Below are 22,627 nucleotides of genomic sequence, written 5' to 3'. Positions count from 1 at the left end.
TCCAGTAAAACAGAATTCTCTTGAGAAGACTCTAAGCCCCTTAGGTAGAAAGGGATTTCTAACAAACTGCCATCTCTGATAGAACATGACTGAAAATGAAAATTGAGTGTTTTGTCATATGCACCAGTACATGTATGCAGAGAAGTAATGAAAAACTTATTTGCAGCAGCATCATAGGCTCTTAGCATCAGATAAGCAACACTCCCAAGAAAAACATAGATTAGGTATAAATTATATGCTATTTTTATGAGAAAGAACACAATTAGAACAAGAAAACCATCAATTTTAGAGCAGCAATCAAAGAACCTCTCATATATAAAATACAGAAATATAACTATCCCTTATATATAATGGCATTCTCTCAGGAAATAAGATTCCCTCAAGGACAATAAAATTTCGTCAGACAGAACATGACTCCTTGTGTGCAATGGAATTTCCTCAAATAACAATTGGATTCCCTTAAGTAGAAGTGAACTCAGGAGTTGAACCAGTTTACTTCCATTTAGCTCATGCTTCTTGAATATCACTCATAAAATCAAAAATTCTGCAACCTAAACGAAGCTTGTTCTGTTTGCACACATACTGCCAATGAATGTCTGCACCACCTCCAGCAATTTATTCTACATTAAAGCTTTTGATACAGATCTCAGAGATTTTTTTTTGTTAGTCTTTCAGTGAACTGTTCAAGCGTAGAATCTCTACTCTGTATTTGATTCTGTGAATATAGATAGTAGTCAAAATGAAAAAAATAAATAATACCTTTGATTTATAAGACACCTTTTATAATTTATTCTATGGCATCTATGCAGTGAATGAGAAGTAGGTGGTTTAACATAGAAGGTTCACCATCCAATCTGCACGCAGCCAGCACTCATAAAGGATATGATGGCATTGGCAAATAACGTTGGTCAAAGAAACAACTTTGCCAGGATGAAGCCCCTGTTTTTCGAGATCTTTCATATCAAACCAAGGGAAGATGTGAAAAATCTTGAAGACCCTCATCTCAACATCACATCTGATCTACACACTCTCTCACCAACATTCCAGAATATCTGTTTGAAGCTGGATCAGGATTTGAACCCACAACCATCTGAATTGTCAGCAAGAATGCTACCAACAAAGCCACAGCCAGCTCTAGCAATCCAGTGCTTCAAAGTTTAAGTCCCAAAGTATGAACCCAATAAATTTGTGAACCATCAACAAAGAAATTAGCAAGGAAATTTGCAGATTTCCAAAAGCCTCGGTGGGTTTCATTGTGGAAGGAAACCCGTTTTGGACTTAAGCACAGTGAATCTGTTGTGCAAATTCTCTGATTCTGTGCCTCCCTTACCTAGCCCACATAACAGTTCTAATCATCTCTAAAATGAGCTGCTCACATCATTTAGGTTCATGCTAGCAGCACTAATGGAGGTTGTTGGAAAAAAATAGAAACATTTGAACAGAACAGAAATAAATAGGCCTTTTGAAATGAAGGAGAAGAGGGGAATCTTGCTTACTTACATGGTAGCAGTACAAGCAACATATTCTTCTCCCTACAAGACTGTGCAATTGCAAATAATCCAAATGCTGTCTTCAACATGAATGAGTTGAAAAGGGCCTCTAGGAGGCTGCAAAATAAACATGCAAAAGGACGACAGCAGAACTGTGTGAAGAACAGTCTTACGTATCCCTTTAATTAAACAGTTGGAGTAAATATACCATAAGATCATAAGACATAGGAACAGAATAAGGACATTTGGCCCATCGAGTCTGCTCCACCATTCATTCATGGCTGATCCTTTTTTAACCCTCTTCAGCCCCACTCTCCGGCCTTCTTCCCGTAACCTTTGATGCTACGTCCAATCACGAAAATATCAAACTCCACCTTAAGTATGCCTAACAACCTGGCCTCCACAGCTCCACAGCTTGGGGTAGTGAAGGTATAATTTTGTCCATCTGTGCTGATCACCCCATCCTTGACTAAGCTGTTCCACCATGAACATGATCTGTTATGACTCAACATGATGCTTTCAGATCAGGTCATGCATAGCTCATACCTCCGCCACACCGCTCAGGTGTGTTTCTGGGGTACAGGGGCTAGCAACCCTGGTGCCTGTTCTATGTACTTGCTACGAGTTATAAATCTAAGCCTCAAACGGACGGATCTAAACAGAAATGACCTACGCCTACCCATCGACAATGTGATAAGGAACTGCGAACCATGAAGGTAAACATATGTGGACTCTGATCAAATATAGGTGAACTTGCCAACCTGTGCACTGAAGAGAAACCTTCCAACATTATTGTTGTTGAAACATTTCTCGACTCATCAGTCCCAGGTTACCATCCCTGGCTACTCAATGTGTTGCCGCAGAGATCAGGAGGGAATATCAGGAGGTGGTATTGCGATACACCATAACCCCAGGAGAGACCCGAAAGACCTAGAACTCATGTGGTTCACCGTGGCTCTTCAATCACAGAAACTACTAATTGGTGCTGTCTACCGACCTCCTAGTGCCAACAATGACGTCCTCGAATACCTGGACAGTAACACCTTCCCCAAGTTGACGGAGTTCAGTGCACAGTCTGTGATACTTATAGGGGACTTCAACGTCCATCACCAAGACTGGCTGGGCAGCCGAACAACTGACAATGCTGGCCAGCGCACACTACAACTAGCTGATAGTCTTGGTCTGCTGCAGATTGTGTCAGACCCAACAAGGGGGGAGTATATCCTTGATCTTGTTATGACGGACCCACCCGTGAAGACAACAGCAATGGCTCAAGTGGGTTCTTCAGACCGTAACCCCGTGCTAGTGAAGTTGGATGTTCCAGTTTACCGTGACCAGCCATACAACAGGAAAATTTGGTGTTACAACAAAGCCAGCTTTTGGGATATGCGTGGTCATCTTTCATCATCTGACTGGTCTAGCATTCTCAAAGACAAGGACCCTGAGAAGGCTTGCACCAAGCCTACAGAAGTTATATGTGAGGCCATGGACATTCACATTCCCAGCAAAATTGCTACTAAGAAACCGGCGATAAAGTATGGTTTGATGACAAGTGCAGACGAGCAGCAAAGAAGAAACGTCATCTCTACCACCACCTAAAGAAGTGCAACGCCCTTGCTAATAAGGAGAAGTTTGCACAGGCTAGGCAGTCATACAATCGAGCAGAGAGACAGGCCAGAAGAAATCATAACATCAAACTCAAAAATAACTTAACCAGTGGTAACCTTAGCAGCAAGAAGTGGTGGAATGTTGTGTACTCCCTCTCCGGAAGAACAGGCCACTCTGACATCCCTGTCATTGAGCACAATGGGTCTGTACATACAACAGCAAAGGATAAGGCCAATGTTTCCTGTTGGGCTTTTGCAGATAAATGTCAGCTCACAAATGCTAATGACCAACCACCAGATGTCAAGCAAGTTACTACCACCTCGCTAAACAAAATCATCTTCAAACCTAAAGACATCAGGAAAATTATGCAACAGCTTCAGCCTGATAAAGCATCTGGCCCTGACCAGATTCCAGCTAGGGTCTCAAAGGAATGCAGTGCAGAACTTGCAAGTCCTCTCTGCCACCTCTTCCAGCTATTCTTCTCGAGTGGTGCATTCCCAGAACAATGGAAAATAGCATCAGTAACACCAGTACACAAGTGGGATTCCAGAGCTGATCCTACAAATTACCACCCCATATCCTTACTCAGTGTCATCAGCAAGGTAATGGAAGCAGCAGTCCACAAACAAGTTCAGAACTACCTACTCCGTAACAACTTAATTTCAAGTAGGTAGTATGGATTTAGACCTGATCACAGTACAGCCGATCTCCTCACCACCTTATCTCAAACGTGGAACACCTTCTTAGACAAAGGTGGAGAAGTGTGTCATAGCCCTGGATATCACAGGAGCATTTGACAAGGTCTGGCATAATGGACTCTGTGTTAAGCTGAGATCCAAAGGAATATCTGGAAAGCTGCTTAGATGGCTGCAGAGCTACCTTCATAGACGGACCATCAGTTGTTATCTCTGGTCAGGCTTCTGATTCTTCAACCATCAATGCATCTGTACCACAGGGTTCAATACTTGGGCCGCTTCTGTTTTCCCTCTTTATTGACGACTTGGTTGATGCACGCAGTAACGAGCTATCCCTTTACGCTGATGACTCCACACTATTTGCACCAATTAGAGCAGGAGAGAGTAATACAGTGGCAGCAGGCCTGAATAGGGATCTTGACAGGATGAAAGCCTGGGCAGACGACTGGAATGTCACCTTTGAGCCTACTCAGTGCAAGGCGATGGTGATGTCTAGGAAGAGGAATCCATCTAACACCAATCTGTATTTTGGGAACTGCAAACCGGATTTAAAGAAGGAGCTAGTAATCCTTGGAGTTAATATGACAGCAAGTTGGTGTGGGATAAACACCTTTCCACCATTTCAAACAAGGCTGGACAAAGGCTTGAAGCTCTGCAGAAAGTAGCATCCAAACTAGACAAAGAGGGCAGAGCCACGGTTTACAAAGCCCAGGTACGAAGTATCATGGAGTATGCCTGCTTATCATGGATGAATGCCTCACAGCGTCCTCAGCCAGCTTGTTTCCATTCAAAGAAAGGCTCTCAGGATTATAGGTGTAGATGAAGCCACAGCTCGTGAGAAGCTGCCATCAGTAGCTTACACCACAGACGACAGGTTGCTGCAGCTACTGTGCTATACAAAATGCACACCAGCCACAGCCCTGCAGACCTTCGCGCCATGCTGCCTTCATCTTATGAGAGACGGCGCACCACACGATCAAGTTTATCTATGCCTGTTCATGCTGTTTCTATGCCTGATGTGAGAACCTACACACTGGATAGAAGCTTCCTTCACTGTGCTATCAGAGTTTGGAACAGCCTTCCAGATGCTGTGGTTGGAAACATCTGCGACGATGGGGTCCAAGCCTTCAAGAGTGGAGTGCACAAACACCCATCATCTCTGGGAGGGAAGTCACATGCTTCTTCATAAGCTATCGTGAAGGGGATCAGGAGAGAAATGCTTGGTTGTTGGTAGGTAGGGTTAATACCTGACTTTCAAGAGCACTTGTGAGTTATGTTCCGGCTGGACTTAGTCCTTAAACTGCTGGAGAACAGTGTAGAAAGAACAGGTGCTGTTCTCTCCCAGCAGGGATTAGTTTTTAGTTCCAAGTGCTCCTACCACGTTTTGTCACCCTGCAACCTTATCCTTCAATCTCTTTTGAATTATGCATGTGTATAAACGTCTCTCTCCAGCAGACTTCATCATGATCATCATGACTGCAGTATTTCTACTATTTTTTTAATGTTTCTTAATTGTACAAATGATTTTTTTTTGTGTTCTATCGCTGAGCAGCAGTGAACCATCTAATTGGCCTATCAGAGTTCTCTTTGGGAACTAGTTGATTTGATCAGTATTTCTGATCTGGCTATTGTTCACGATTGCACATAATTAAAAAAATTAAAAAAAAACAAATTACACAGATTCACCGCCCTCTGGCTAAAGAAATTTCTCCACATGTCTGTTATAAATCTATCCTGAGGTCGTACCCTCTTGTCTGAGACTCTCCCACCATGGGAAACATCCTTTCCACATCTACTCTGACTAGACCTTTCAACATTCAAAAGGTTTCAATGAGATCCCTCCCCATCCTTCTAAATTCCAGTGAGTACAGACCCAGAATCATCAAAAGTTCCTCATATGGTAACCCTTCCATTTCCAGAATCATCCTTGTGAACCTCCTCTGGACCTTCTTCAATGTCAGCACATCTTTTCTTCTTTTCTTAGATAAGGAGCCCAAAACCAATCACAATACTCAAGGTGAGGCCTCGCTAGTGCCCAATAAAGCCTCATGCATCACATCCCTGCTTTTATGTTCTAGACCTCTTGAAATGAATGCTAACATTGCATTTACCTTCCTTACCACTGACTCAAGGCAAATTAACCTTTAGGGTGTTCTGCATAAGGACTCCCAAGGCCCTTTGCATAACAGATTTTTGGATTTTTTGCCCGTTTGGAAAATAGTCTGCTATTTATTTCTTCTACCAAAGTGCATAACCATGCATTTTCCAACATTATATTTCATTTGCCATTTTCTTGGCCATTGACCTTCTGCATCCGACCTGTTTCCTCAACACTACCTGCCGCTCCACCATTCTTCATATCATCTGCAAACTTGGCAACAAAACCATCTATTCCATCATCTAAATCATTGATATACAGCATAAAAAGAAGCGCTTCCAACACCGACCCCCCTGCAGAACACCACTAGTCACTGGCAGCCAACCAGAAAAGGATCCTTTTATTCCCATTTGCTGCCTCCTACCAATCAGCCAATGCTCTAACCATTCTAGTAACTTTCCTGTAATACCATGGGCTCTTAACTTGGTAAGCAGCCTCATGAGAGGCGCCTTGTCAAAGCTCTTCTGAAAATTCAAATATGCAACATCCACTGCATACCCCTTTATCTATACTACTTGTAATCTTCTCAAAGAATTCCAACAGGTTCATCAGGCAATAACTTCCCTTAAGGAAACCATGCTGACTAATTTCATTTCTGCTGCCTCCCTCCTTTCTTAAAGAGTGGAGTGACATTTGCAATTTTCCAGTCCTCCGGAACCATACCAGAGTCCAATGAGTCTTGAAAAATCATTGCTACTACCTCCACAATCTCTACCACCACATCTTTCAGAACTCTCAAGTGCAGTTCTTCTGGTCCAGGTGTCTTATGTACTTTAAGTCTTTCAGCTTTTTGAGCACCTTCTCCCTTGTAATAATAACAACTGCACTCACTTCTCTTCCCTCACTTCCTTCAACACCTGCCACATTGCTAGTGGCTTCCACAGTAAAGAATGGTGCAAAATACTCATTTAGTTCAGCTGCCATCTTCTTGTCCCCCATTATTATTTCCCTGGCCTCATTTTCCCTCAATATCCATTCTCATCTCTCTTTTATTTTTTATATACTTGAAAAAGTTTTTTCTATTTGCCTTTATAATGTTTCTTAGCTTACTTTCATACTTCATTTTTTCCCTCCCAATGATTCTTTTAGTTGCTTTCTGTAGGATTTTAAAAGCTTCTAAATCCTCAGTGTTCCCTCTAATTTTTGCTTTGTTTTATGCCCTCTTTTTTGCTTTTACATTAGCTTAGCTTTGATTTCCTTTGTCAGCACCAGTTGTACTATTTTTTCCATTTAGATTGATAAATAGATAGATAGGTACTTTATTGGTCCCAAAAGAAATTATGGTGTCACAGTAGCATTATAAGTGCACAGATATACAAATATTAGAAGAAAAGTAAGAAAGTATAAAAATTAAGCTGCTTCAAACATTTTAATAGGCGGGTTCATCACTTCCCCGGCTATAGATTGACTCATTTTAGAGCCTAATGATATGAATGACCTCATATAGTGCTCTTTGGAACAGCACAGTTGTCTTAGTAAGTGAGTGTTTGTTTGTTTTTGGAATACATGTATTCTGCACTTTCCTCATTCTTCCCAGAAACTCAAGCCATTGCTGCTCTGCTGTCATCCCTGCCAGTATCTCCTCCCAGTCTACTTTGGCCAGCTCCTCTCTCGTAGCACTGTAATTTCCTTTACTCCACTGAAATACTGCAATGTCAGACTTTACTTTCTCCCTGTCAAATTTAAAGTTGAACATATTGTGATCACTCTCCCAAAGGTTCCTTTTTCCTTAAGCTCCCTAATCGCCTCTTGTTCATTACATAACACCCAATCCAGTATAGCTGATCCCCTAGTAGTCTCAATGACAAACTGCTCAAACATCTCATAGGCATTCAACAAATTCACTCTCATGAGATTGATTACCAACTTGATTTTCCCAATACACCTGCATGTTAAAATCTCCCATGACTATTGTAACATTGCCCTTTTGACGCACCTTTTCTATTTCCTGCTGTAATCTGTAGTCTACATCCCAACTACTGTTTGGAGGCTTGTGTATAACTGCCATCAGGGTCCTTGTACCCTTGCAGTTTCTTAACTCAGCCCACATCTTTCTAATTTTCTGATCTTATATCACATCTTTCTAATGATATGATGCCATTCTACCACCGCCCCCCAACACCCCGCCTACTTTCCTATGCCGCCGATACAATGTGTAACTTTGGACATTCAGCTCTCAATAGCAACTGTCCTTCAGCCATGATTCAGTGATGGCCACAATATCATACCTGACAATCTGTACTAGTGCAACAAGATTATCCACTTACTTCTTATATTCCATGCATTGAGATGTAGCATTTTGAGTACTGTATTTGCTACCCTTTTTGATTCTGTAGCCCTAACACACTGATACTAACCCTGCTGGCTGCATTTTTGTTCCATCAACTGCCTACCCCTCCTGACAGTCTGACTGGACGCTACCTTTGCTCTTTTACCATCCATCCTATCCTGAGTCCCTTCACTCCAGTTCCCATCCTCCTACCAAATTCACTTAAACCCTCCCCAACAGCTCTAACAAACTTTCTCACAGGAATATTGTTTTCCCTTGTGTTCAGGTGCAACCTGTCCCTTTTATACCAGTCATACCTCCCCCAGAAGAGATCCCAATGATCCAAGAACCTGAAGCCATGCTCCCTGCACCAGCTTCTCAACAATGCATTTATCTGCCAAATCATCCTGTTTCTACCCTCACTGGTGCCTGGCACAGGCAGTAATCGAGAAATTACTACCCTGGAGGTCTTACTTCTCAGCATTCAGATTGGCTCTCTAAATTCTCCCTTTAGGACATCTTTGCTTTTCCTTCCTATATCGTTAGTACCAAAATGTACCGAAACATCCGGCTGCCCGCCCTTCCCCTCCAAAATGCTGTGGACGTGATCCGAGACGTTCCAGACCCTGGCACCTGGGAGGCAACGTACCATCCGGGTGTTCTGTTCCCATCCACAGGATCTCCTGTTTGTACCTCTGACTATTGAGTCTGCTGCCACTACTGCACCCCTCTTCTCCCTCTTTCCCTTCTGCACCACAAGCCCAATCTCAGTGGCAGTAACCGGGTCTCTGAACTTATGAAGGCAGAGATTTGGAGGGTTGGTTGCACGTAGCAGTGACTCCTTTGTTTGTATCTTCGGAAACAGCTCTATTTTAATATCTCTATTTTTCCCTTTCAGGGTTCTTTTGAAAACCCTGACCTGCAGTTATACGCTGACTACGGTTCTTTGCAGGAATGGGACCCGCTCTTGGGGTTTCACAACTGGCCGTTGTTCGGCATGCCAAGGGCTTGGCGTAAGAGCTCCACTCACCTTTGGAGGACCAAGTTTTCATGGCCCTGGAGACCGGGGCGGGGGGGAGGGTGAGAATCGGAAGTCGGTGTCTGAACAGAAAGACCGGTGTGTCGTTGGAGATGAAAAATCTAAGGCTATGTGCCCAGAGACGCGAGATCTTTGGGCACAGAGCTCGGAAAAAGTGATGCAACAGACTTTTAACATCGTAAACTAGCAAGTTGTTTTTTATGTCTCCCCTCTTGCTATGAGATGGAGACATCCCCCCTCAACAGTATCCAAAACGGTATATTGAGGGGAATGGTCATATACCTGTGCATTGAGTTGCAGGGATTTAGACAATGGACAATGCAAGCCAGCTGGAGGGCTGAATCATATCTTAAACCACATACACGCAATCCCCATCATTTGAAAGTCCGTAGCTTCAGTACAGATATAAATTTGTCTGATGCAAAACTTAGATAGTTGAGACTGTTTTAATTTTTTGGCGTGATATTGTATAGGTTGAAAGGCTTGTATTTCTTTTGGAGATATTTTGAACACAAATTAAGTGGGTCTAAGAGCTGATAACAATCAAATTAGCAATACTGGTAGTCAGCTTGTTGACAAGCAGCAGAGGCAAGTGCATTCACAGCCTTCCAGATTGAGAAATGGATAAGGGAGAAAAGGTAGCAAAATGAAGTGGGAGGAGCTGACTGTCATTGCTTTGAAGTGGTAACTGTAGAACAGATGTTATTAATTTGTTCAAGAAAGTAAATGAGGCCTTCTAATGGAAGGGGCATGATGCGGGCATGTGATGGGGATCAAGATGGTAGGTGTTGATTGGATGCATTGACTGTCCCTGAAGGGTTCAAAGAGGTGTGTGAGTTTGAGACATCCAATACACTGAGAAAGTAACGTGTGGAGTTGGGAAACTGGAGATATAGGGGACCTGCACCACTTCTTCAAAAAACAGGTCACATAAAAGCAGACAATGCGACATGTTTACTACAAGATTGGAGAGGTCTGTGCTGATGGTTCAGGGTTTAAATTAGAGCCTGCGTTGGGATCTAGGGGGAAGAAGTAGAGAGAATACAGTCGGAAACAATGAGAAGAATGAATATGATTTCTAATGCAGCAGTCCAAACTTCCTTAACAAAATGGAGACACTGGAGAGTGCAGATGCTGGAATTTAAAGCAGAAAAAAAATCTGAAAAATTAATAACTCCTTTCCTCCCACAGGATCCTTAAGGTTGTCATAGCTGGGAGAGTGGGGTAAAGGGGAGAAGTTCCCACTACCTATAAATGCTCCCAATGGCATACATCTGAAATACCCTCTAACAACCAAGACCAGCTCCTGGCTTTCTCATGTGGCTGAGCTACTAAACCCGGTGGAACTGTCAACTGACAGGAGAAGGGGCAAAGGTGGATTACTATTGTCTTAAAACCAGTTGCTTCGGGCAGATGGCGCCTGTCAGCTGTGGTTGGCAGCTCATTTAGGAGAAGAAAAACTTTGATCTCAAATCTCCACTGCCTTGTGGCTGTACCCACGCATGGGGAAAGTTTCAGGAGTAAACCCTGAGGAAAAATCCAGAGCTGGAGCCTCAAAGACAGTCCTACATTAAGTTCAACGCTGACTGGCAACTCCTGCAATGCCACTGGTGCCGAACCATATCGGTCTCTGCCCCTCCTTTGGATTCATCAGCTGTGTAGAGAGGGTTTGATCACAGGAAGGACCCAACATGCATGGTCAACCCCAACCATCCTCCTATAGAATGTTGCTTAATCTGCTGAATTCCTCCAACAGATGGCTTGTCACAAATCTGGGAGGATTTTCCGAATTTTCTTTAGAGAGTGCTGAGCTATTCCCACTGCACAGACAAACAGAAAATAAACAGGACAGGAAGTCTATTGTGTGTTGTACTCTCAGAGGCTGAGTGAAGGTGTTAAACTGAGGCTTGGCGTCATTTTGCAAGAAGATATAAAAGATCCCACAACACCATTTTCAAGAACAACAACGGAGGCACACCAGTATAAGACCAATATTTACTCATTACTCAAAGCCAGTTAAAAATAGCAACTCATTAATGCCATATGAGAAAATGACCATTGCATTTTCTACAGTACAAATGTTCTTTCATTTAAAAAATCATTTAATTGGCTGTATAACAGGTTTGCAAAAATGAATTAGAGAACAGTAACAAGAGAAAATCTGCAGATGCTGGAAAACACTATGTCATATTGAACTATAAACCATTGCCTAGACCAAACAAACCTGAAGGCAGAGTTGTGGTGCTCTGACGCGACTCCAGTATGTTTCCGCACCTGACTTACCACTGTGCACAATCTCCAAACCTCACTTAAAAAACAAATATCATTCCCTTGGGGTTACATGTATCTGAAAAATATGGAGAACTTAGTTGAAAAGGATTGATTTAATTTGGGGCACAGTAATTAGCACTAATAATTCAGATATTTAATAGATGACATAATAATATTTACTCCAGGGATCTACATAAAGAGTCTGAATGATTTACATATAGAACATATACAGATACCCAGGGTGATAACAGCTGGGGATCAAACCAAGGAGTGCAAGAAGTTTATAAAGAGAATTATAGGAGTGGTTACAACCAAAATCTAATTGAGCAGCTCAGATGATTTACTGTATATATAGAATAATGGACAGCTAGGAGTTAATACAACTGGAATTGAATCAGCTGTTCAAGGAGTTTATATGTGGACTAATGGCTACCTGGGAGTGATTACAGACTGGGATCTAATGGAGGTGGGGGGAATAAATGGTCACCTGAGATGAACTGACGTTGCAGCCCAACCACAATACAAACCACTGACTTTTTTATTAAACCACTATCTTACACAACCAGCATGGCGTTCTTTTGTTAGTTTTGCTTGCCTCAAGAAAAGTATAGATTTTAAAACATTCTTTGAAAAAACACAGCTTTTATTTGCAACTCAAGCAAAAAACTAACATATTAAGAGATCAGAGATCTCCCTTTGAAGACATTCCAAAGCAATGTAAAGTTGTTTCAGTATAATTGCTGTTAGAACATTGAAAATGCCCCAGATAACATGTGAATGGAAACCTATTATACCATTTTATTTTCACCTCCCACCCTGACAGCCTCCATTGCACCTGAACCCACAGTCACCATTGCGAACATAAAATCAGTCTTCCGGAGAGTGAGCCCATGGAAAGCATCTGGCTTGTGCAGATCAGCTGGCAGCGTATTTGCCAAATTTCCAACCTCTCCCTGTTTCAGTCTGAGGTTCCCACCTGCTTTAAGAAGCCCACTGTCATGCTGGTACCCAAGAGCAACAAGTAACATACCTTAACGACTTCCACACTTGGCTCTATCATCCACCAATGTGAAGTGCTTCAAGAGCCTGGTCATGGAATCCATTAACTTCAGCTTCCCAGACAACCTCAACTCATTGCAATTAGCTTATCACTATGTTCTACAGTGAGCAAGATTCCTCTGGCCTAAAACTCTCATTTCTGGAGCATCTGGACAGTAAAGACACCAGCATTAAACTATTGATTATTGACTTACTGATTCAGATGATTACTCCATCTTCAATACTATAATTCCAAGCAAATTCATCTCCAGACTCCTAGACCTGAGATTCAACGTATAACCATATAACAATTACAGCACGGAAACAGGCCATCTCGGCCCTTCTAGTCCATCCCGAACTCTTACTCTCACCTAGTCCCACCTACCTGCACTCAGCCCATAACCCTCCATTCCTTTCCTGCCCAATATCCGTCCAATTTAACTTTAAATGACAACATCGAACCTGCCTCAACCACTTCTGCTGGAAGCTCGTTCCACACAACTACTACTCTCTGAGTAAAGAAGTTCCCCCTCAAGTTACCCCTAAACTTTTGCTCTTTAACTCTCAACTCATGTCCTCTTGTTTGAATCTCCCCCACTTCTTCCTTTGCAACTGGATTATTGACTTCCTGACCAACAGATTGCAATCAGTAAGGAAAATCAGCAAACCTCTGCCACAATTATTCTGAACACTGGTGCCCCACAAGGCTATGTCCTCAAGCCCCTACTCTACTCCTTGTACACTCGTAATTATGTGGTCAGATTCTGCTCTACAAGTTTGCAGGTGTTACCGCCCTTAGTGGGCCATATCCCAAATAATTATGAGTTAGAGTTTAGGAAGGAGAAAGAGAGCCTAGTGTCATGATGTCATGAGAGCAACCTTTCTCTTCATGTTAGAAAAACAAAAGAGCTGGTCATTGGGATTATGCATATCACCCTCTTTACATCAGTGATGCTGAGGTCGAAAGTGTTAATAGTGTCACTACGTTCAGATATGGCCCAAGTACAGAGTGAGAGACACTGAAGTGGGTCAATAGTTCACAGACTTTAATGCGAACAGAGTTCGAGGGAAAAGAAAACAATAAACATTAGGGCTAACAAGGCCATTAACTAAGACTCTCAAATGGAAAACGAAGCCAACACTGCGGCTGAAAGGAATAACTAAATACAAAATGATTATCACTAGTCTTCAGAGTTAGCTGACACGACAGACCAATTTCTCAGGCAAGGCCGAATGCAAGCAGGCACAGAAATGTTGCTGTGCTTTGCTCAAGTTTCGACAAGCACTACGATGAAAAGAATGAATTTGAATTTTTGAATTGAATTGACTTTATTTTTTACATCCTTCGCGTACATGAGTAAAAATCTTTATGTTATGTCTCTGTCTAAATGTGAAATGTGAAATTTATGGGGTTAAACACAATCACAATGAAATAATAATTAGCTGACACATGCATATTCACAAGTGCAATTGCCATATCTGCTGTGCTGCCGAAACTGTGATTGTGACAGAGAGTTTCAAATTCTTAGAAGTAAACATCAGCAATAGCCTGCCTGGTCCAACCATGAAGATGCTACTGCCAAGAAAGCTCACCAGCACCTCTACCTCCTCAGAAGGCAAACGAAATATGGCCTGTTCCCTTGACCTTCACCTGTTTTTACTAGTACACCAAAGAAAGCATCCTATCTGATGCATTACGGCTTGGTATGGCAACTGCTCTGCCCGTGACCACAGGGACCTGCTTATGGACATAGCTTAGAATGTCATGGAAATCAACCTCCCCTCCAAGATTTCTGTCTACACTTCTTGCTGCATAATCAGAGACCCCACACATACTAGTCATTCTCTCTTCTCCCCTCCCCCCCACCCATAGCGGGCAGAAAATACAAAAGCTGGAAAGCATGAAAGCGTCAATTCCTGTTATATGACTATTGAACAGTCCCCTAGTATAATAACAGACTCTTGACTCATGATCTATCTCGTTATGACCTTACACCTTATTGCCTACCTGCACTGCACTCTCTCTGTAAATATTAGAGTTTTTACTGTTTACTTTGTACTGCCTCAAAGCACTTGCAATGAATTTGTATGAATGGTATGCAAGACAAGCTTTTCACTGTACCTTGGTAAATATGATAATAATAAATTGATTTTCCTTAAATGTTGTCACCACCTGTAACCTGCACAGCTCATGCAGGCTTTTATTGATATTATATGGTTTGCATCAAAAAAGCTGAGGACTGGCTTTGGTATTGATCAGAAATAGAGTTGGAATAGCCACTTGGCACTTCAGGTTAAAGATAGATGCTTGTTTTTCTTCAGCATTACTACAATTAAAGATGGGAATGTTGCTGAAGACTCCTCCTACAATTGCCTGGCTAATTCAACAACGTGTTGTCGGCAGCTTGCATATCTATTGCCCTTTAATGACCTGATAGGTCATTGACAAGCAAAACACAAAATCCAAAATCTGGCAGAGAGCCAAAGACATGGAGACACATGTGCACACACTCCACAGGGGCAAGGTTCCTGTTGCCGATCACTTTAATTCTACTTTTATTCTAAGTGGTCTGCCTGTAGCCTCCTGTACTGTTATAATGAGGCCCAACATAAGTTTAAAGAGTAGTGCCACATCATCTGTTTGGGCATATTGCAGCCTTTCACATTCAATATCGAAGTCTACAACTTCGAGTAACTCCCTTTTCATCACAATGGCTAGTTCCATCCATTTGTAATACTGACTCAGATATCCTACCGTCCACCAGTATAGTCAGACTTGCCGGACATGAACTATACGTCTTCATTGTCCAGACTTCATGTTCATTTGTCCGTGTTCTTTCTGTCTTCACATCAGCCAGAGGATACAAAAGCTTGAAAACATACACCACCGGGCTCAAGGACAACTTCTATCTCACTGTTATACGGCACTTCAATGAACTTCTTGTACAACAATGAACTCTTTATCTCTCAATCTATCTCATTGTAGCTTGTGCATCGTATTTATGTACCTGCACTGCAGTTTCCCTGTAACTGTAACGCTTTACTCTGCATTCTGTTACAGGTTTTCCCTTTGTAAGACCTCAATATGTTTTATGTCTGGAATGATGTCATACATATAGTTTTGATATATCTGTACAATCACATACGTATAGTTTTTTGCTGTTTCTCAGTACATGTGACAATGATAAACCACTACCAATTATACCAACTTATCCCCTTGCTAATCTTGGCCTCTTCCTATCAGATATATTCAGACATGTCTTATCATCCCTATCTCACGCGGCCTTCAACTTAAAATTAACTTGTTTGTTCTCCCTCTTTTCCAGCGTTCATAAAGAGTTTTCAACCTGAACAGCTTGAACAGCCTGAACCTGAAAAGGAGAACTCCTTTCTCCTGAGCCGATCTGATGATTGTTTCCAGCAGTTTCAGATTTTATTTTCAAAAACATCTGTGGAAGGCAGGAGAGAATGACAGAAGGGGTTATGGTTCAAGGTAACAACAGGTAGAATGATAGTGGCAGAGGTGTGCAAATGGTTGGCACTGCTGCTTCACATCTCCTTTGACCTGGGTTTGGTCCCAATTTGGGTGTTGCCTGTGTGGATTTTGCACACGCTCCCCTTAATCATGGGATTCCCCTTGGGTGCCTCCACATGCCAAAGACACGTGTGTTATAAGGTTAATTGGTACTGTAAGTTGCCCATGGTCTAAATGGATGGCTGGACAATGATAGATGTGACAGAGTACAAACAGGATTAATGAAGGATTAGCATAAATGGGTTGCTGTTGGTCAGCAGAAAGGCAATGTGTCGAGGGGCATGATCCCATGCTGTATGACTGCATGATCCTCTTGACCCATAAAAAGATCAACACAAAGTTACGTGCAATTACTAAGAACTATGGAGTTTAGACTCTGAATAGAGAAAGTGCTGAAGAGATTCGCTAAAATATTGTCTGGAATGGAGGAATGCTGTTATGAGGAGAGATTGGGTAGGCTGGGTTTATTCTCATTGGAATGCAAGAGGTAGAGGGGTGATCTTACAAAGATTTATGAAATAATATCATAGGTGAAATTGTCAGCATGTGTTCTCCACGGGCAGAACTAGAGGGCACAGGTTTACTGTGCTGGGGGGGGGGAATTAAAGGGGCAAATTTTCTCACTCAGAGGGTTGTGGTTATATAGAAAGGATGAGTGGTTAAGGCAGATACAGCTACAATGTTTAACAGATATGGGCAAATGGGACTAACTCAGGAGGACGCCTCAGTGGACATGGCCAAGATGGGCTAAAAGAGTTCGTTTCAGCGCTGTACATTGTTATGATTCTTTGAAATTAAAATAAAACTGGAAAACGAATGATCTAAAAGTGTTGATCTAAATGTTGAGTAATAAGATTTAAGGGAACGGAAAATTAAATTCAAACTGGGATTATGAAGCAAAGTGACAAAAACCAAGGAGGCGAAAATAAAAGTTCAAATAAAAGTTTTAATTTTACAAAATACTGGACAATTTCTCAATATAACGAGAAGAATTTAGCAGAAACAATGAAAATACGGAATATTTCACGGGCCTGACCTCTCATCCTGAATCGGTGAGAGCCGACGCAGACTGGGGGGGAACGCTTCGTCGAACACCTCCGCTCCATCCGCCACAACAGACAGGATCTCCCGGTTGCCACCCACTTCAGCTCTGCTTCCCATTCCCATTCAGATATGTCCATACATGGCCTCCTCTACATGAGGCTAAACTCAGGCTGGAGGAGCAACACCTCATATACCGTCTGGGTAGTCTCCAGCCCCTTGGTATGAACATAGAATACTCCAACTTCCGGTAATTCCCTCCCCCTCCTTTCCCCTATCCCAGTTTCACTCTGCCCCCTCCCCCAGCTGCCTATCACCTCCCTCATGGTTCCGCCTCCTTCTACTACCCATTGTGTTTTCCCCTATTCCTTCTTCACTGGTTTTTCACCTGGAACCTACCAGCCTTCTCCTTCCCACCCTCCCCCCACCTTCTTTATAGGGCCTCTGCCCCATCCCCCTACAGTCCTGACGAAGGGTTCCGTCCCGAAACGTTGACTGATCGTTTCCACGGATGCTGCCCGACCTGCGGAGTTCCTCCAGCGTGTTGCGAGTGTTGCTTTGACCCCAGCATCTGCAGAGTATTCTGTGTTCTCATCCTGCCTGACAACAGTAACCAAGGAAGCGACGCCAGCGCGGAGCAGTGGTTGCCCCGGTAACCAGGCCTGGGACACTACGGTAAATTGGAGCCTCGGAGCGACGCAGTCATGCAGGCCGACAACCTGCAGCAGCACCTGGACTATGTATCAAGTCAGGGACTAGTGCTGAGCCCCGAACATAAAGCTGCACTTCAGGTCTCGCTGGAGCTTGTCCGCAGAAACTACAAGTTCCACCAGGTTTACTTCTGGGGCAAGGTGCTGGGCCTGAGCGCCGACTACTTCATCATACACGGTGTCGATCTGAATGAGCTTAAGAGCAGGAAAACCCTTTATAGGTAACCAGAGGGGGAGGAATAAGGATTGCGGATGGGTTGAGGGGTGAGAACGGTGGATGGGGCTGGGATAGGATGGTGGGTGACTATGGGGTGTGAAGGTGGATGGGGCAGGGAATGGGGGCAGAGGAGAGTGACTGGGGTGAGGATGGGGTGTGAAGATGGTACATGGGTAGGAGCTGAAGACAGTGGCTGGGTGCAGAATGTGGGGATGAGGATGGTTGATGAGGCGGGAATGATGTCTGAGAACAGTGGATGGGGGTGGTTGAGGATATTGAATGGAGCAGCTCTGAACAAAGCTGATATTGGGGTGCTGGGCCAATAAGTCAGTTAATAATTTAACTGATGTGATGAAATTATCTGCATGACAGCAACACTGACCATTAAACTAGTTAATGGGGGAGGGTGACATTACACCAGGCAGCTGGAGTACTGGAGACAGCAATACTGTCCTTTCAATGAGGTAGCAATGGAGGATGATATTAAGCCAGGTAATTGGTTGGCTGGCTTGTCACCTGGTGTCTCTGCCTTGCTGTGGTGTAACAGTGTGCATTTTTGAATGATTGCCCAGGAGGGCTGGGAGGGGTTTTCATCAGATTGGTCTGTGGAGTAGGAGATGCAGATGAAATAAATACCCCAATCCTCCAAGTTGGGTGTTAAACACAAATCTACCACCTTGTCCTATAAAAAGAAAAGTTGCAGTGGAAATGAGAGGGAAATAGACAGTAATGGCAGACTTCTCCACTGTTTTCTCCACAACTTCTTGATTACCTTCAGGAGGGACATTGGTGACTACCAGTAGTAAATGCTGAAAGGAAGCCACAAGCAACAAGTGCACAACAAATAACAAAAACAATATTTTTTAAAATGTTTGAACAAAGTGCAAAACAGGAAAGGCAGCTTAGGTCACAATAGAATTGCAGCTGTCCATAAAATAGCATAAAACCCTGGATCCCACTCAACCCCATACACCTGCCTTCTCGTCATATCCTTTGGTGCCCTGACCAATCAGGAAATGATTACCTTCCACCGTACAAGTACGCACAGACGTGGCCTCTACCGCAGTCTGTGGCCGAGCATTCCAGAGATTCACTACTCTCTGGCTAAAAAAATTCCTCCTTGCCTCTGTTCTAAAGGGTCACCCCTCAATTTTGAGACTCTGCCCTCTAGTTCTGGATACCCCCACCAGAGGAAACATCCTCTCCAAAGCCACCCAGTCAAGTCCTCTCAACATTTGGTAGGTTTCAATGGGGTCACCCCCACCACTGCATTCTTCTAATTTCCATTGAGTACAGGCCCAAAATCTGCCAAACGCTCCTCATATGTTAACCCCTTCATTCTTGGAATCATGCCAACATTGCATTTGCCTTCTTTACTACAGACACGTCCTGTAAATTAATCTTCTGGGAGTCTTATACAAGTATTCCAAAGTCCCACTGCATCTCTGAAGTTTGAACATTCTCCCCATTTAGATAATAGTCTGCACTATTGTGCCTATACCAAAATGCATTATCATCCTTTTCCCAACCATCTGCCACTTTTTTGCTCATTTTTCTATTTGTCTGAGTTCTACTGCAGTTGCATTGCTTCCTCAACACTGCCTACCCCTGCACTTATCTTTGTATCATCTGCAAACTCTGCCACAAAGCCATCAATTTCATTATCTAAATCATTGACAAACAATGTGAAAAGTAGCAGTCCCAAAACTGACCCCTGAGGAACACCTCTAGTCACTGGCAGCCAACCAGAAAAGGCCCCTTTTATTCCCATTCGCTGCCTCCTGTCTGCCAGCCATTCTGCTATCCAAGCCAGTATCTTTTCTGTAACGCCATAGGATTTTACCTTGTCAGGCACCTTATCAAATGCCTTCTGAAAATCCAAGTAAATGACATCCACTGCTGCTTCTTTGTCACCCTGCTTGTTACTTCCTCGAAGAACTCTAACAGATTAGTCAGGCAAGATTTCCCTTCATAGAAACCATGCTGACTTTGACTTATTTATATCATTAGTCTCCAAGTACCTTGAAAGCTCATCTAATAATAGACTCCAACACTTTCCCAACCACTGAGGTTAGGTTAACTGGCCTATAATTTTCTTTCTTTTGCCTTACTCTGTTCTTAAAGAGTGGAGTGACATTTGCAAACTTTCAGTCCTCTGGAATCATGACAGAATCAAGTGATTCTTGAAGAGCATGACCAATGCATCTGTTATCTCTTCCGGAACCTCTTTCAGGCTGGGATGTAGTCCATTTGGCCCAGGTGACTTATCCACCTTAAGACCTTTGAGTTTGTCTAGCACTTTTTCCTTTGTAATAGCAATGGCATTCACTCCTGCTTCCTGACACTCACGGACTTCTGGCACACTGCTAGTGTCTTCTAGAGTGAAGACAGATGCAAAGTACCCATTAAGTTAATCTGCCATTTCTTTGTCCCCCATTATGACCTCACCAGTGTCATTTTCCAGCAGTCCAATATCAACTCTCATCTCCGTTTTACTCTTTATATAACTGAAAAAAACTATTGGTATCCGGCTTTATATTATTGGCTAGTCTGCCCTCAGATTTCATCTTTTCCCTATTTATAGCTTTTTAAGTTGCATTTTGTTGGATTTTAAAAGCTTCTCAATCATCCAACTTCCCACTCATTTTTTCTACCTTATATGCCCTTTCCTTGGCTTTTATGCAGTCCTTAAGCTCCTTTGTCAGGCACAGTTGCCTACCCCTGCCATTTGATAACTTCTTCCTCTGTGGGACATATCTATCCTGCGCGTTGTGAACTATTTCCAGAAACTGCAGCTATCTCTGCTCTGCCATCATCCCCGTCAGTATCCTCCTCCAATCCACCTGGGCAAGCTTCTCTCTCATGCCTCTGTAATTCCCTTTATTCTATTGTGATACTGGTACATGTGAGCTATGCTTCTCCCTCTCAAATTGCAGGATGAATTCAATCACATTATGATCACTGCCTCCTAAGGATTCCTTTACGTTAAGCTCGCTAATAAGTTCTAGGATATTACACAACACCCAATTGAAACTAACTTTTCCCCAAGTAGGCTCAAGCACAAGCTGCTCTAAAAAGCCATCTTGTATGCATTCAAAAAATTCCCTATCTTGCAATTCGATACCAACCCGATTTTCCCAATCTCCTTGCATATTGAAGTCCCCCAGTACAATTGTATCATTACCCTTATTACATGCCTTTTCCAGCTCCCTTTGCAATCTCAATCTCAATCCCACATCTTGGCTACTATTTGCAGTCCCATATATGATTTCCGTAATGTTTTTTTTATCCTTGCAATTTCTTAACTCCACCGACAAAGATTCAACGTTCTCTGACCCTATGTCACCTCTATCTAAAGATGTCATCTCTTACCACCGCCTATGCCTTCCTGCCTGTCCTCTTGATCCTTTGATGTTAAGCTCCCAACTATGGCCTTCTTTCCACGACGACTCAGTGATGCCCACTACGTCATACCGACCAATCTCTAATTGTACCACGAGTTTGTCCCCCTTATTTTGAATGTTACATCCATTTAAATACAGCACCTTCAGTCCTGCATTCTTTGCCCTTTTGATTTTGCCTCTGTGAGACAATTTAACTCTTTGCTCTGTCTGCATTTGTACTCAATCACTGGCTTGTCCTTCCTTATGTTCATGTTACATCCATCATCTACTTGTAAATCTGCTGACTCATCCTCAGCTCTATCATCCTGTCATACTAGTTTAAACCAATCCCAACAGCTCTAGTAAATCTGTTCTCAAGAATATTGGTCCCCTCGGATTTAAGTGCAACCTGTTCTTTTTGTACATGTCCCACCTGCCCCAGAAGAGGTCCCAATTATCCAGAAATCTGAATTCCTGCTCCCTGCTCCAATTCTCCAGCCATGCTTTCATTGTGGCACAGGCAGCAGTCCCAAGATTAGTACCCTGAGGTCCTGCTTCTCAGCTTCCTTCCTAACTCCCTATATTCGTTTTTCAGGACCTCCTCCCTTTTTCTTCCTATGTCATTGGTACCAATTTGTACTAGGTCTTCTGGCTGCTCTCCTTCCCTTTTCAGGATATCATGGATGTGTCCAGAAACATCTTGGACCCTGGGACCTGGAGGCAAACTACCATCTGTGTTTCCTCTTTGTATCCACAGAATTGCCTGTCTGTCCCCCTGACTATAAAGTCCCCTGTTATTGCTGCCATCCTCTTCAGTTCCCTACCCTACTGAGCCACAGGGCCAGACTCAGTGCCAGAGGCATGGCTGCTGTTGCTTCCCCCAGGTAGGTCATCGCTTCCAACAGCACTCAAAATTGAGTACATTGTAGAGGTGGACGACCATAGAGGTGCTCTCCACCATCTGATGTTCTGCCTTCTCTCTCCTGACCGTCACCCATTTATCTGTCTGCTGTAGCCTTGGGGTGACTACCTCCCTGTAGCTCCTGTCTGTCACTGCTACACTTTCCCTAACAATCCAAAGGCCATCAAGCTGCAGATCCAGTTCCCTAACACAGTCTCTAAGGAGCTGTATCTTGATGTACCTGGTGCAGATGTGGCCATCAGGGATGCTGG

At 43.1% G+C, this 22,627-nt stretch overlaps 1 protein-coding gene across 1 annotated transcript in view; it reads left to right on the top strand.

Moving 5' to 3' along the window:
* The first annotated feature begins 17,814 nt into the window (after window positions 1–17,814).
* rsph9 (radial spoke head component 9) overlaps window positions 17,815–22,627 on the top strand; it is a 51,293-nt gene continuing 46,480 nt past the window's right edge. The window contains exon 1 of the mRNA XM_063040633.1: window positions 17,815–18,075. Coding sequence (XP_062896703.1) covers window positions 17,849–18,075 — 227 coding nt within the window. The 5' untranslated portion in view covers window positions 17,815–17,848. The remainder of the gene's footprint in view (window positions 18,076–22,627) is intronic.

This window comes from Mobula hypostoma, chromosome 2 (genome assembly GCF_963921235.1).
Source record: "Mobula hypostoma chromosome 2, sMobHyp1.1, whole genome shotgun sequence".
In the NCBI taxonomy this organism is placed as follows: Eukaryota; Metazoa; Chordata; class Chondrichthyes; order Myliobatiformes; family Myliobatidae; genus Mobula; species Mobula hypostoma.
This window is presented reverse-complemented; position numbering and strand designations above follow the sequence as displayed.